This window comes from Bombus vosnesenskii, unplaced genomic scaffold, assembly GCF_011952255.1.
Source record: "Bombus vosnesenskii isolate JDL3184/JDL3185 unplaced genomic scaffold, Bvos_JDL3184-5_v1.1 scf7180000013888, whole genome shotgun sequence".
In the NCBI taxonomy this organism is placed as follows: Eukaryota; Metazoa; Arthropoda; class Insecta; order Hymenoptera; family Apidae; genus Bombus; species Bombus vosnesenskii.
In genome coordinates, this window is record NW_022883267.1 from 301,664 (window position 1) to 315,042 (window position 13,379).

At 31.3% G+C, this 13,379-nt stretch overlaps 2 protein-coding genes across 3 annotated transcripts; one reads left to right on the forward strand and one right to left on the reverse strand.

The window, feature by feature from the left end:
* Positions 1 to 77: 77 nt before the first annotated feature.
* Positions 78 to 9,402, forward strand: LOC117239218 (AT-rich interactive domain-containing protein 4B). Of its 2 annotated transcripts, XM_033504653.1 has the most exons (8): positions 359 to 377; positions 466 to 596; positions 1,110 to 1,546; positions 1,626 to 1,871; positions 2,941 to 3,145; positions 3,212 to 7,673; positions 7,752 to 7,892; positions 7,997 to 9,402. In XM_033504653.1, exons 4-8 carry the CDS (start codon positions 1,705 to 1,707, stop codon positions 8,038 to 8,040), a joined length of 5,019 nt encoding a protein of 1,672 aa, XP_033360544.1. In that variant the 5' UTR covers positions 359 to 377; positions 466 to 596; positions 1,110 to 1,546; positions 1,626 to 1,704; the 3' UTR covers positions 8,041 to 9,402. The 2 variants fall into 2 exon arrangements, with proteins under 2 accessions (XP_033360543.1, XP_033360544.1); XM_033504652.1 differs by lacking the exons at positions 359 to 377; positions 466 to 596 and adding an exon at positions 78 to 318.
* A 2,185-nt stretch (positions 9,403 to 11,587) lies between these two features.
* Positions 11,588 to 12,700, reverse strand: LOC117239221. Its single transcript, XM_033504657.1, has 2 exons — positions 12,362 to 12,700; positions 11,588 to 11,891 (listed from the first exon to the last, which is right to left on the reverse strand). Exons 1-2 carry the CDS (start codon positions 12,503 to 12,505, stop codon positions 11,697 to 11,699), a joined length of 339 nt encoding a protein of 112 aa, XP_033360548.1. The 5' UTR covers positions 12,506 to 12,700; the 3' UTR covers positions 11,588 to 11,696.
* Between the last annotated feature and the right edge of the window lie 679 nt (positions 12,701 to 13,379).

The following is a 13,379-nucleotide window of genomic DNA, read 5'->3' on the forward strand; positions in this document are numbered from 1 at the left end:
CACTGCAGGAGCGTAACTTTAATTTTGTATCTTTACTCAGTTGTTTTCAGAAAGTGCAAAGACATCATCCAATAGGAGTCGAGTGGCTAGCTGACAAGTTGCGTCGGGGTGGAAATGGGCAGGGAACAGGAGCTTGTACGCATTCGGGCCGTGAAGTGTTGGTTCCGCGAAGGGGGTCAGATTCTCACAGTCAACTGGAATTTTTCCTGTGTTGTTACTTTCAACGATATAATGTAAAACTGTTCGATTTTAATGTCACTCACGTGCCAGTGTCTTAAGATTATTTATATGGAGATCGTGGAGCGCTAGAAGATGCTGGTAAGGAAAAACAGGCGGGAGCAAAGTTGACGTAGAAACAAGTGCGCAAAGATTGTATAGTTGAGTTCCTTTCTTTTTTTTTTCTGCCGCGTGCACAGAGAAAGTTAAAATCCGTGCTTTTGTTATGTAGTTACAACGCTTTCGCAGGTCATTTACTTCGGACGAATGTCTCGCCTAAAGTACCTTCGAGGTTACAACTATTACCTGATGTCTGAGAAATCGACAGGCTGTCACGAACGTAGTGGACTTCGTTTTGAAAACGTGGTTAAGATATCAAAGTATGAGTTTTATTTCAACGAAAACGTATCTTCGTGCGAAAGTTCTTGTTTATCGTAAGGCAATCTCGATATAAAAATAATCTTCGGTACCTGCGAGGCATGACCGCCTACATAAACAATAGCTCATCATACGAGGCAGCTGGCTTTTTATATCAATTTTCATGCTTTTATTATTTAAGTTCTGTCGTTAATAACAGCCGAAATAATGTTTTGTACGAGATTAGATCATAGTTCTTGATAAACCTTCAAGACCTAATAAATAATAAATAATAAAAAAAATTATTTCAAATTTCGTTAATATCATGTTGTCATTGTTATGATTTTTTCTTAAGACAATATATATGTATATACATATTCATGTATATATAATACAAGATACTAAAATTTTGTCTTTATATGTATCTCTTTAGTTTAGACAGAGAGTGAATGTATGATGACTATGGAAGTATGTCATGAGCAAAAGTTAGATTTAAAAAGTACAAATATTAAATATACATGTATTTTCTGTTACAGGGAGACGATCCACCGTACCTATCAGTGGGTACGGAGGTTAGTGCTAAATACAAGGGTGCCTTTTGTGAAGCAAAAATTCGGAAAGTAGTAAGATCAGTGAAATGCAGGGTGACCTATAAACAAGGCTTGGGTACAGCAACAGTAGCTGATGATCAGATAAAAGGGACTTTAAGAGTAGGTGCATCTGTTGAAGCTAAACATGGAGATAGAAAAGAATTTGTGGAAGCTACTATCACTAAAATTCAAGATTGTAGTCAATATACTGTAGTTTTTGATGATGGAGATATTACTACATTAAGAAGAACTGCACTTTGTTTGAAAAGTGGAAGACATTTTGCAGAGAGTGAAACTTTGGACCAACTTCCTTTGACACATCCAGAACATTTTGGAAATCCAGTAATTGGAGGAAGAAGGGGACGGCGGTCTAGACAAGCACAGTGAGTGTTGTGAAATAATGTCAGCAATATAATTTTATGAAGTAATTTGTGTTATTACTTGTAAAAATAATTGTTATAGAGATGAAAGTAGTGATGATGAAGATAGTCCTCCACGAGGGACTCGTGATTCAGGTTCTAGTGGAACAGGCAAAGAAGGAATGGAGACAGAACCTGAAATTGGACGAGTTGTATGTGTGGAACTTGGAGATAAAAAGAAGAAAGATAATTGGTTCCCTGGATTAGTGGTTGCTCCAACTGCTCAAGATACAGTGAGAATTCGAGTGAGAGACGACTACCTTGTGCGATCATTTAAGGATGCACGATAGTAAGTATGATCTGTGTTCATATATATGTCGGAGAAGAGTCAGGACTAGGGTTGTGGGCGTTTGATAGACCTCCCTTGGAGTTGGCCATCGTTGTGTTATAACGAAGATACAGCCTGATACTACGAGTATGAGCACTACTGATTCGACAATCAATGGTGGACAATCAGTGGTTGGGCACTTACGATGCTAATGACGTTGGTCTTAGGTTCGATAACAAATCCACGGTCAACGGGATGATAGGTATACTTGCTCTAACTCAAACGTGTACTACTCACTGATCGTAAGGCGCTACTTCCTTCGTCCATGAGATCTCAAGAAAGAATGACTTTTCGTCCCAATGATGCCACAGAGGAAAACTATGATGGGGTGTGTCTAAGAACACGAGATCATCGGATTCGTCGAGTATAGCCCTCATTCCGAAAGTAAGGGAAATTGATGTCGCTGTCAATTGGTCAATTTGGGACAAAGACTGCCTGTCCGTTTGAAAATCTTAATTACCAAAAAAACCCAGGTTTTATAGCAGGTCCTCAGGCTAACTGGACTTGTGCTATGTAAGTGCCTCAACATCTGGTATTCATTGTCCGAAGGAACCGTTGGCATGTTTTACTGTCAGGTACTTCTATGGGTATTCTTTTAATGAGGGTCATACTATAGCTCCATACCTTTGTTGGATGAAGCGCCCGTCCCGTTGACCGCGGCTACGTTCGGCGGCAGATAGTCGCCTTGAGCCCAAGTTTATTATCACAAATCGCAAACAAGTACCATTGGGCAGAATGACGGCAAATTGTTTAATTACAACTGTAAGCTTTAATTACAATTTTACGGATTTTCCTGAAGTTCCAGAGGGAAGGCTCCGGTGTCCTTTCATCTCCGACATATAAACAGATTTTATGGAAAATATGAAAAGAAAGCAAAATGGTTGAAATGGTAACAAAATATTTTTTCCCCATTAGAGCTTATTCTAAAACTCTATAAAATCTATTTAAATGTGTCTGTTAAAAATCAACTGTACATTGATACTTATTTCATTATTTTCTATTGTATTACTGTTACTCTTTGCATATTTAGTTATACAGTTCCAAAGAAAGAGGCCACTGAATTCACAAAAGAACTTGTCAACAAAGTTGAGAATAGTACATTGAAGGTTGCAGTAGAGAAGGCATTGCTATTTTTAGAAAAGAATGAGTTACCTCCCCATTGGGATAGAGATTCTCTTTTTGGACATTCTGTATCAAGTGGAAACAGTGACTCAGATGGGGAACTTGATTCTGATGTAAGATCTCTTTTACTAATTTCAATAAATAAATTTAATTTGTTGTAAACATAATTTATTTTCCAGAGTTCTGACGATGAACCGCGTGAAGAAAAAGATCACTTTGTGGCACAACTGTATAAGTTTATGGATGATCGTGGTACACCTATTAACAACTGTCCAATGATAGGTTCCGAGGACATAGATCTATACAGGTTATTTCGAGCTGTCTATAAGTTAGGCGGTTATAATCGTGTAACAAATCAAAATCAGTGGAAATTAATAACACGCCGCTTGAGCTTTACAATGCAAAATTCACCATCGACGCACAATTTGGTTAAACAGGCCTATAAGAAATTCTTACATTCCTTTGAAGATTTTTATAGGAAGTTAGGTTGTACTATGGTAAATCATCCAAGAGGTACTATGCGTAAACAACGTCCTGGAAGAAGTCTGATTAGGGATAAAGACAGAAATACGCCCGTACCACCTCAAGTGTCGATCATTAAAAATGAAAAAGAAGAAGAAGATAAAAAGATCATGGAAGAAGAAAAAAAAGAGAAAAAAGAAACTAAGAAGGAACAACCAATAAAAGAGGAAGAAATTGTGAAGATAAAGAAGAAAGATGAATTTGAAGAAAGCGGTAGCGGACAAGACAGTGACGTAAACGTTGAAGGTGAAGCTGAATCTTCATCTAGCAGTGAAAAATCTCAAAAAATTTCAACATCCTTATCCTTGCCAAACAGAGGCAAATCTAAAAATAAAGAAGACACCAAGAAAAAAGTAATAGAAAAAAAGAAAACTGAACCTAAAAGACAAGAAAAGAAAGACGATAAAATGAAAGAAGAGGATGCTACTAAAACAAGATCTAAATCTAAAGATGATAATGTAAAAAGTAAAATGTCTTCTGAAAATAGGGAAACACGAACTCCATCGAGAGAATCGGAAAGAAAAACTTTATCTAAGCAAAGACGGTTGATGGATGAAGATTTAAAGAAACGGGGGAGAAAACGAAAGGAGTATGAAGCAGAAAAATCACGTACAGACGAACAGTCAACAGATTCAGCTCCTTGTTACAAAGGACCTGTAGAATTAGGAGATAGACTAAAAGTATATTATGGACCTACTCATGAATCTAAAGTTACTTATGAAGCTAAAGTTATTGATATGGAAAAAGATGGTACAGAACCAATGTATTTAGTACATTATACTGGGTGGAATACGAGATATGATGAATGGATTAAACCATCGAGGATAGCACAGAATTTTACACAAGCTCAAGGTAGAGTAAAACGAATTAAAGCTAGTTCACGACCTCAAACTCCCAGTACGAATTTATCAAATAACATCAATAAGTCATCAAAAATTGTTTCTAACACTAATTCAAATGCATCTCAAAATCGACGTCGAGCGCAAAGTGTTGCACCTACTACATCAGTTGTTTCATCTACTGCGACAAAAGAAATCAAGAAAGAAGATAAGGAAAAAGAAATATCTCAACCGACTAGATCTACGACTCCATTGTCTGTTATAAGTTCTAGTTCTAGAACCAAAAGTCCAGCAACACCAGCGAACAATCGTCAAACACGAACAAGAAATAATGATACATCTAGCACAGAACATCGAAGGCGTACTAGGAGAACTTCTGGACATGCGGATATAGTTCCATCGGAAACTGAAGAAAGTGAAACATATGATTCAGATACTACAGAATCTGAACAAACAAGAACGAAATCTAAGATTACAGAGGAAAGAAAACGTAGAGAAGCGAGATACAGAGTTGAAGACAGAATAAAACCTGATGAAACTAGCGAAGGTGAAGAAGACAAAGATAATTTAGAAGAACCACGTAGAGGTAGGCGTTTAAGAAGAACGATTAGTAAATCGCAAGGTATAAAATCTGAACCAGATAGCGATGAAGAACAACCGAAAGGTCGAGATTTTGACTTAAATCAAATACGATCTGAATTAAAAGGTTTTGATAAAGCAGTGAAATTAGAGCTTGTTAGGGTTGAACCTGATCCAGAGGATGAAATAAAAATAGAAGAAAAAGAGAATGTTGTTTCAGTATCACCAAAATTGGAAAAAAAATTAGAGCCATCAAAATTAGAAACAATGCCTGAATCTAAAATAGTAGATAATACAGAAGATATATATGAATTTAAAGAACCAGAACCATTTGAATTTGAGGTGCGAAATAAACGAGATACAAGTGGAGAGAAAGACAAGATGAAAAAGAGGGTGTTTGAAGAAGAACCGAAAAGCCCTAAAAAGAAACAAAAGATAGTTGTATCACCAGTTATAAAAGAAACTAAATCAGAAACCGACAACGATTCACGAAAGAAAGTAAAGAAATTATTCAGTAAAAGGACTGATGATATTACAGACAATTTACCTTCTCACAAATCACTACAATCTACGTCATTAGCAACATGTGAAGAAGCATTCGATAAGCTTTGTGAATCACCTTCATTTACTGCAACGAAACCAATACCTATTATTGAGGAAACGGGTAAGATAAATAATGGTATAGATCTTTTATTTAGCGATTTACCTGGAGATGATGATGCTACTCATGATGACTCAGAAGATCGTTTAATAATATCAGAGGCAGAAGTTTCAGAAGCAGAACAAGAAAACTTATTTACATATCAGCAAGAAATGTTTACTTCTAATGATGGAAATGATTCAATGGAATCCAATAAAGAAGACACAAGCTTACAAATTGAATCGGTAAGAGAAGATATAACATTAACAGTTTCAAATAAACCTGATATAGCTGTTGAACAGAAACAAAGCATTAAATCTCCTTTACATTGTCAATCTCCAGAATTAAAACCATTAGATCCAAAATTATTAAATATTACGACTGTTTCATCTTCAATTGTAACAATTCCAGCACCAATTAGTGCAAGATTACCAGCTACATCTACAATTGAAGAAAAACTTTCAGCTGCAATGGCTTTTCGTAATAAAACTAAAGATGTTAAAAAAGAAGATGAAATTCCAGACATTGTATGGAAACCCTCAAAAGAAATTTCTAAGAAGTTAGATATTGTAGTTGCACAAAAAAGTAAAGAAGATCAGCATGGGCCTAAGACTGAAAGTGAGAATAAGAAACGAGAAGAGGAAGAGATTGTAATAAATAATGAAAACCAATGTAAAGAAATAATGTGTGTAGTAATTAAACAAAAAGAAGAAGAATTTCAACAATTTAAACTTAAAAAAGAAGTAGAAATAAAAAAATTCGTTGAAACAAAAACAGAACATAAAAAGATACATGAAACTGAAGAAGAAGAATGGAAACATATAGAAAATGAGAAGTCTAAGAAAGCAGAAGATGAATTTAAAGAACACGATTTTAAAGAAAAGGAAAAGGAAAATCATAAGAAGATAATCAGTCAAGATATGGTAGATTCTGCAGATAGTAGTGATTCTGAACAGAGGTTAATAATCGATAATGAGGAATCACAAGATGTGAAAAGTTCGTCAAATTTTGATGTTAAGTTAAGAGCAGAGTTAGATAGGCTGCAAGACACACAAGAAAGGTATTCACAATTACAAACACAAAAATCTATACAACCATTAAAACATCAGCCACAAGAATGTATTACTGAATTTAAAACCGAGATCAAAGAAACACCTGTTATAAAAACAGATGAAGAGGGAGAGGCAATTAATTCTTTGCTATGTGAGGAAGAAATACCAGGTTCACCAGCACCTATTACTGAAAATATAGAACAAATAAACGCTGGTCCATCCTGTTCACCTCCAAAAGTTGAAACTACAGAAAATAGTATAGTATTAATGGAAATGCCATTTGCAAGTGCTCCTACATCTGGTCAGAGTACAACCAGCAGTACTGTTGCCACTCTGAGTATGGCATTGCCAAAAACTGTAGAAACACCTATCCCAGTTTCTTTATCTATGCAACAAAATTCTACTCTGGGTATGAGACAACAACAGTCTCATCATCAACATTTACCTGCACTAATGCCTGCACAGAGGAGAGAAAGCAATGAAGCAGCACCTGTAATGGATAATACACCTCCAACTACACCTGATTCAAGCATTTCCAATATCTCTGGATCCCCAAGAGAAGAAAGAACAGGTGGTTCATCACCAACTTCGGAGGATAATATGAAACATAATCGTGATAGTTCTGAAGCAGACAATGATAGTGGTGGGAAAGGTCCAGGATTCAGTGAAGATGACACATTACCAAATGTTGAAGGAAATTCTGCAGATAGAATATTAAAACCACCAGCAAAGCGATCCATTGAAGAAACACAATCGCCTAAAAAACGTAAGAGAAGTAGGAAGCATTCAGAATGTGATAAAAATACTACTAAAAAAGCGGGAAGACATAGTAATAGACATGGTAGACATGGTGGTGGAAGCGATAGCGATGATACAAGTGAAGGTTCTAATTTATGTGGAATTAATACAACTTCAGCAAATCACACGAATATCACTAGTGTTCCTGATCTTAGTAATTACTCATCGAGATCACCTCGACCGACGAAATATAATTTTTATGTGGAATTAGGTAAAGGATTAGTTTTCTTCCTTAATTTTAATGTCTTACCTATAAAAAGAAAATGTTAACCTTTTGTGTTTAACATAGATCCTGAACTGGATGGCAGTCAAAGGATAGCTGTACTACAGCAAAAATTAGCTGAGTTACGTAAAACATATAATGCTGTGAAAGTTGAACTTGCCGCTATTGAAAGACGCAGAAAAAAGTTAAGAAGAAGAGAACGAGAAGGTAAATATTTTATGAATAATTAATGTTTTTATGAATAAAGTATTAGAGAAATTTTTATATGAAATTTGTTTTATATATAAAAAATGTATTCATTTTGAGTTTAGCTATAAAGGCAGCTAAAGCAGAAATGCAACAGGCCTGTTCGTGATGAGCTGTCTTGAAACATCCTAATTATCTTAACCTGCGCTAAAGAGATTTTTATACAACACCGGGAGATAATAGGATAGTATCACTATATGGACATCCTGCAATTATAGCAGATTTCATGACAATTTTTACCTACCTAATATCGTTTAGGTAAATTTTCCCCCATTAATATAAATTGTAGATATAGATATAAGATTTAGTATAAATGAGGAACACTTACCAGAATGAAGATATATATTCATATATGCTTTGTGTTGTACATTGTTTTGTCAAGAACATAACGTAACAGTTGAAAATTTTTATCCTCAATTTGTCATTTCACCTGCTCAGATGCAAAGTACAAATTATCGAACTTGATGATCATTTCATCGTTCATTCTTCTTTTTTAAGAAAAGGCTGAGAAAAATGTTACCGGTAGTGTGTTATTGTAAAGACATCTTGGGAACAAATAATTGTCTAAGCCGTCTGTCATTTTCGTTTCGAGTATAGCTTATAACACCGTTGGCGGTTGAGCTGTTTTCAAGACGATAAAATAAAGATGTCAAGTGCAACAACCATCACATATTTCCTAGAATAGAAAATTTTGTATATATTAGAAGTAGTAATGTTATAGTAGTTCGCAATATACGTATATACGTAAATAGAATTTTAGCGTCTTTGCGATCGAAATTTTTTATTTAAAAAATAAAAGGAAATGTTGCAATGTGGTTCATAAAGTAGTAAGAAGTTAATCATATTCAAAGCAATGTTCATTTGTACGTAAACAACTTGTGAAATGAACGGATGATTGTATATTGATATGCATGTGAGATATAGCACAATTTTTAACATCCAAAAAGTGAATTACTTTAATTTATGTATATAATTTACGTAAATAGAATATCATATTGTAATTATTCTAAAATACGAAGCATTCAAGTTTATTCGTATTTCATACCAAATTTCTTGACAAAGTGCATAGAATTGGATTTTCAACTATGCAATTGTCATGAATGCAGCTCAACGTTTATCAATTTACAGCCTTTTGCATTATATTTGTAAAATTGCTGCCATTGTGCTTTAATCATCAGATAGGTATTAGACGTTCGTCGTCGTGTATATCGTAATTGGTCAAAGATGCATTTATATTTCTATTTGAGCGTCGAAGTACCTCAGGTACTAAATTAAAAGGAAACAAAAAAATTAAACTTAAGAAACAAGTTGCAGAAAACAAAATCAAATACCCCTGAGTGGAATTAAATTTGTACGAAGACATGTTGGCTGATAAAAAGAATGAAATTTTATATAGATATATATTATATATTTTTTATAAAAAAATCAGTCGCGGACATGCTTTATGGTATCAGACAACATGATCATACATTGATTGGGGGAAAAATGAAAGAAAATAAGGAGTTGGGCTCCATAAATCTTTGTACATATTTTACATTGTGTGTGTGGAAAACACTCATAAGTCAGGTTTTAGTAGTTTATCGCACACAGATATAGCTACGCATATTATTGTATAATGGTTTCAGAAATCTTGCAGTAGCACATACTAAATGTTTGTTTTAAGAAGTCAAGAGAATGTGTATCGACACTCAATCAAGTAATACTTACAATCAATTAATACCTACAAAAATATTTACATTTCATCAAATTGTATTAAAAGAAAGAATATTTTATTTAAAATATTCTTTATATTTTGTTGTTTATATTATTGTTGATTCCAGCAAAACTATGTAAAAACATTTTATTTTGAAAGTAATTTCCATTATTATAATTAACAATGAAAATAGTTTAAGGTATTTAAATATAAAAGCATTGTAAAACATACGTAGAAATATATATACATATTGTACAATTCAGTTTAATAAACTACAGGATAATTGATAGTAAAATTGTAAACAGTAATATTAAAACGTTAATATCAATAATATTGTTATTTCTTTTGGTTGCATACAGCTCTTGCAGAAAGCTCTGCTTAGATATTATATATTTTTAGTATGCACATGGTTTAAAATAAATATTCAAATTCTACTTCTGTTTTGCAAAATAGTAAAGATAAAATATCTAGATAAAATATCTAGATAAAATATCTAGAAATATAGAATATACTATTAGATAAATGGACCTCTATTTATTTGGAGGGTAAGTAAGATAATAAATGCATCCTAAACAGATTTTATATAGGTGCACCCGTTATTTTATTATGATTTATCTTTACCTTTATTACTATAATTTATTATTTGCAATTTACATTTAGGCAGTAATATTTATAGGAAAACACTATTATACAGGTCATCAGTCATTAATTTGAGAATATTGGCTACATTTATAGGTAAAATATTATATACACATATTGATCACAGATATAACAAATTTATATTGTCTTTTCTTATGCAGTGATAATGATATATTAAATAAAAAGGTAAAATAAAGTAAAATTTCTCAAATAACGTTAAAATATTTAAGGTTTTACAATAATGTTTGAGTGACGAACACAACCTTGTCTTCCAAAAACAAATTTTCTCTTTGTAAATGATGAATTACATGTCAAATAATACATATAGTAAGCACAATATGGATTGTGTCGCCAACCAATAATATTGTTCCACATAACATTTAATTGTGTTAGCAAATGTTGTTAAGAAATAAATAATCTTAACAAATTATAGTAGTATCATTTATCCTTGTGTCATTTTTATAAAGATTTTTGGTTTTTATAATGTAAAATACTATAATCAAAGTTCTATATATTTAAAAATTTTTATAAATTATTTATTATATTGCAACTTAGAGGTAAACATTCAAATTTTGTTAAACTCTGTGGAATAATATATGTTAATATAATATAATTATGCAGATACTTTTGTCATTATACTTTGTACCATATTATTATATATAAAAGTTGACATATTAAAACTATTGATATTTAATAGCAAAGGAAACATGATTGGTTTAATGTACATTAGTATTGACAATCTTGTATGTATCTAATACATAATATTATTAAAAGCTTTGCCAACTAAATTTCTTATTTCTACATTCAATTATATAATATAACATCATTTAATATTCTAAGAAATCACTTTGACATATCTATCTATTTATCTTTGTACACCAGCAGTATAGATCTATTAAAGAAACAATATTATCCTAGAGTATTAAAAGATGTTTAAAAATTTCTATTAATAAAAACTATACAAGATACATCAAATAAAATATTAATTCAATAATTTGAACATTATTAAACATGCCTAAAAATATTCATTGGATATACCATTTACATAAACATATCTGTAACTTTATTATTGCTGATTACTAATCAAGAAAAAAAGTTCCAATTTTTTTGAAAATGTGAAATACAAACAAATTATAATTATTCATATATTTTATATTACAGTATCAATAAAAAATATTTGTAATATCTGGTGTAAAAAATAAAAAAGTTTATACAGTAAATTAAATTTGCACATCACAAATATTTACCAACATATTTTAAGAAGAAAATATTTTATAAAATTTTTAAATCAATTGATCGATTATATATATCTTTTCATTTAACAAAAAAAATTTGTTTCCCTAGTAATAAATTACTAAAATAACAATACAAATAAGATATACAGAAAGTGTTTAATAATATTGAGCGAGAAATTCTGCTTTTAATTCTATATGTTAACATGGAGGTGGGCTAGATGTTGGTACAGTATCAGCAGTTTGTGTAGAGGTTGATGCAACTGTTGATGACTTATTCTGAGTAGTTAACCTTCGTTTGACTAAGAAAAATTGTTCCATTAGTTCATGATGAGCTTCAAGCCGTTCAATACAATGTAGACATGCCGTTTTAGGTAATGGATCATTCATGTTTACCTATATGACAAAAGGGTAAAAATTGTATTTTTCAAAACTAAATATAAAAAATACTCATTATATGACATATATACACATATAGATATTTAAATATATTATATTTTAAAATACTGAAAACATCATTTATGAAACTTTTAAAACATCACAATTAATTAATCTTTCTCTGATTTAATGTAGCTATAATATATATTTATATTTAGAAACATTTAATAAATTTGTAATAAACAAACTATTTTTATCATTATGTTATGTAATTTTACAATTTCTCAATTATTGTTGTATTTAAGGTAGAGCTGTCAAATACGATAAAAAATTCATATAAGAAAAACCATAAATGTAACTCAAATAAAGTGAAATCTTAACCAGTCATACACAGAATATATTGTAGTAGAAAGTATGAAAATTTTATTAAAAAATAATATCGATGAAAGCCTAATTTAAAAAAATACAAAGTAGATAATGATTTTTACCGTAATTGGAAGATAAGCATTTATTTTCTCAGCAAGTTTCATTCTCTCACCCTCTTCACCGTATATGTGGATCACGAAACGGTTCATCTTACTGCAAAGTCTGCATATAAAACCCGTGATCTCAGCTTTATCCGTGCTACCCATTTCAATTATTTATTAATATTTACTCTTGTTCGTATGGCACTTATCGACACCCTATAACCCAATACACACGTCAATATCTTCACACAAAGATTTATTCTATGAAATCGCACAAGATGTTATGCTCCTTTCAAGATTGTTTATCATACTTCTGGACAACTAGCGCTACCAGCACTGTATTCTTCTAGTACTCCCCTCCTCCTACTCCTCCTCCTGTACATACATATAATATAGCTTATGAGTACATATGTATATCTTTTTTCTTGGTACATATTACCTGATATTACATACAAATTAGGCACACAATACAAATATATTTAATCAAATGAAAATGTATATGAATTATATCACAATTATAAGAAAGAATGTTTATGTTTGAAATTTATAACCAATATTTCATTATATTAGAATTAAGGATTGTACAATGAAAGTCTTAAAGGTTATAATTAAAGCAAAAGAATTAATAGAATTACTTTCTTAAATGATATTTTTGACATTAATTGTTCCCTAGTACATTATAAGATTTAATTGGTATAATATAAACAAAAGAAAAATAATTTCATTTATTTCATTTTCACTCTATTTAAACAATTCAGAGTTATTGTTTGATAAACTTTAAAAAATGTATTATTAGCTCTTTAATATAATATTTGTTATTTGATATTATTACTTCATTTATTAATGTATTTATAGTATATTTATAGTAGTCATTATCAATAGTATTGTTATGTTATAAGTAAATTTCTAATTGTGATTTTTAATAAGATTTATGTATTTAGTAACGCTAATTATTGATGTTAATGTTTCAAAAACAAATATAAAATAAATGATATATTATCTTAAATAAATTTTTAAGTCCAAAATAATTAAAAAAAAT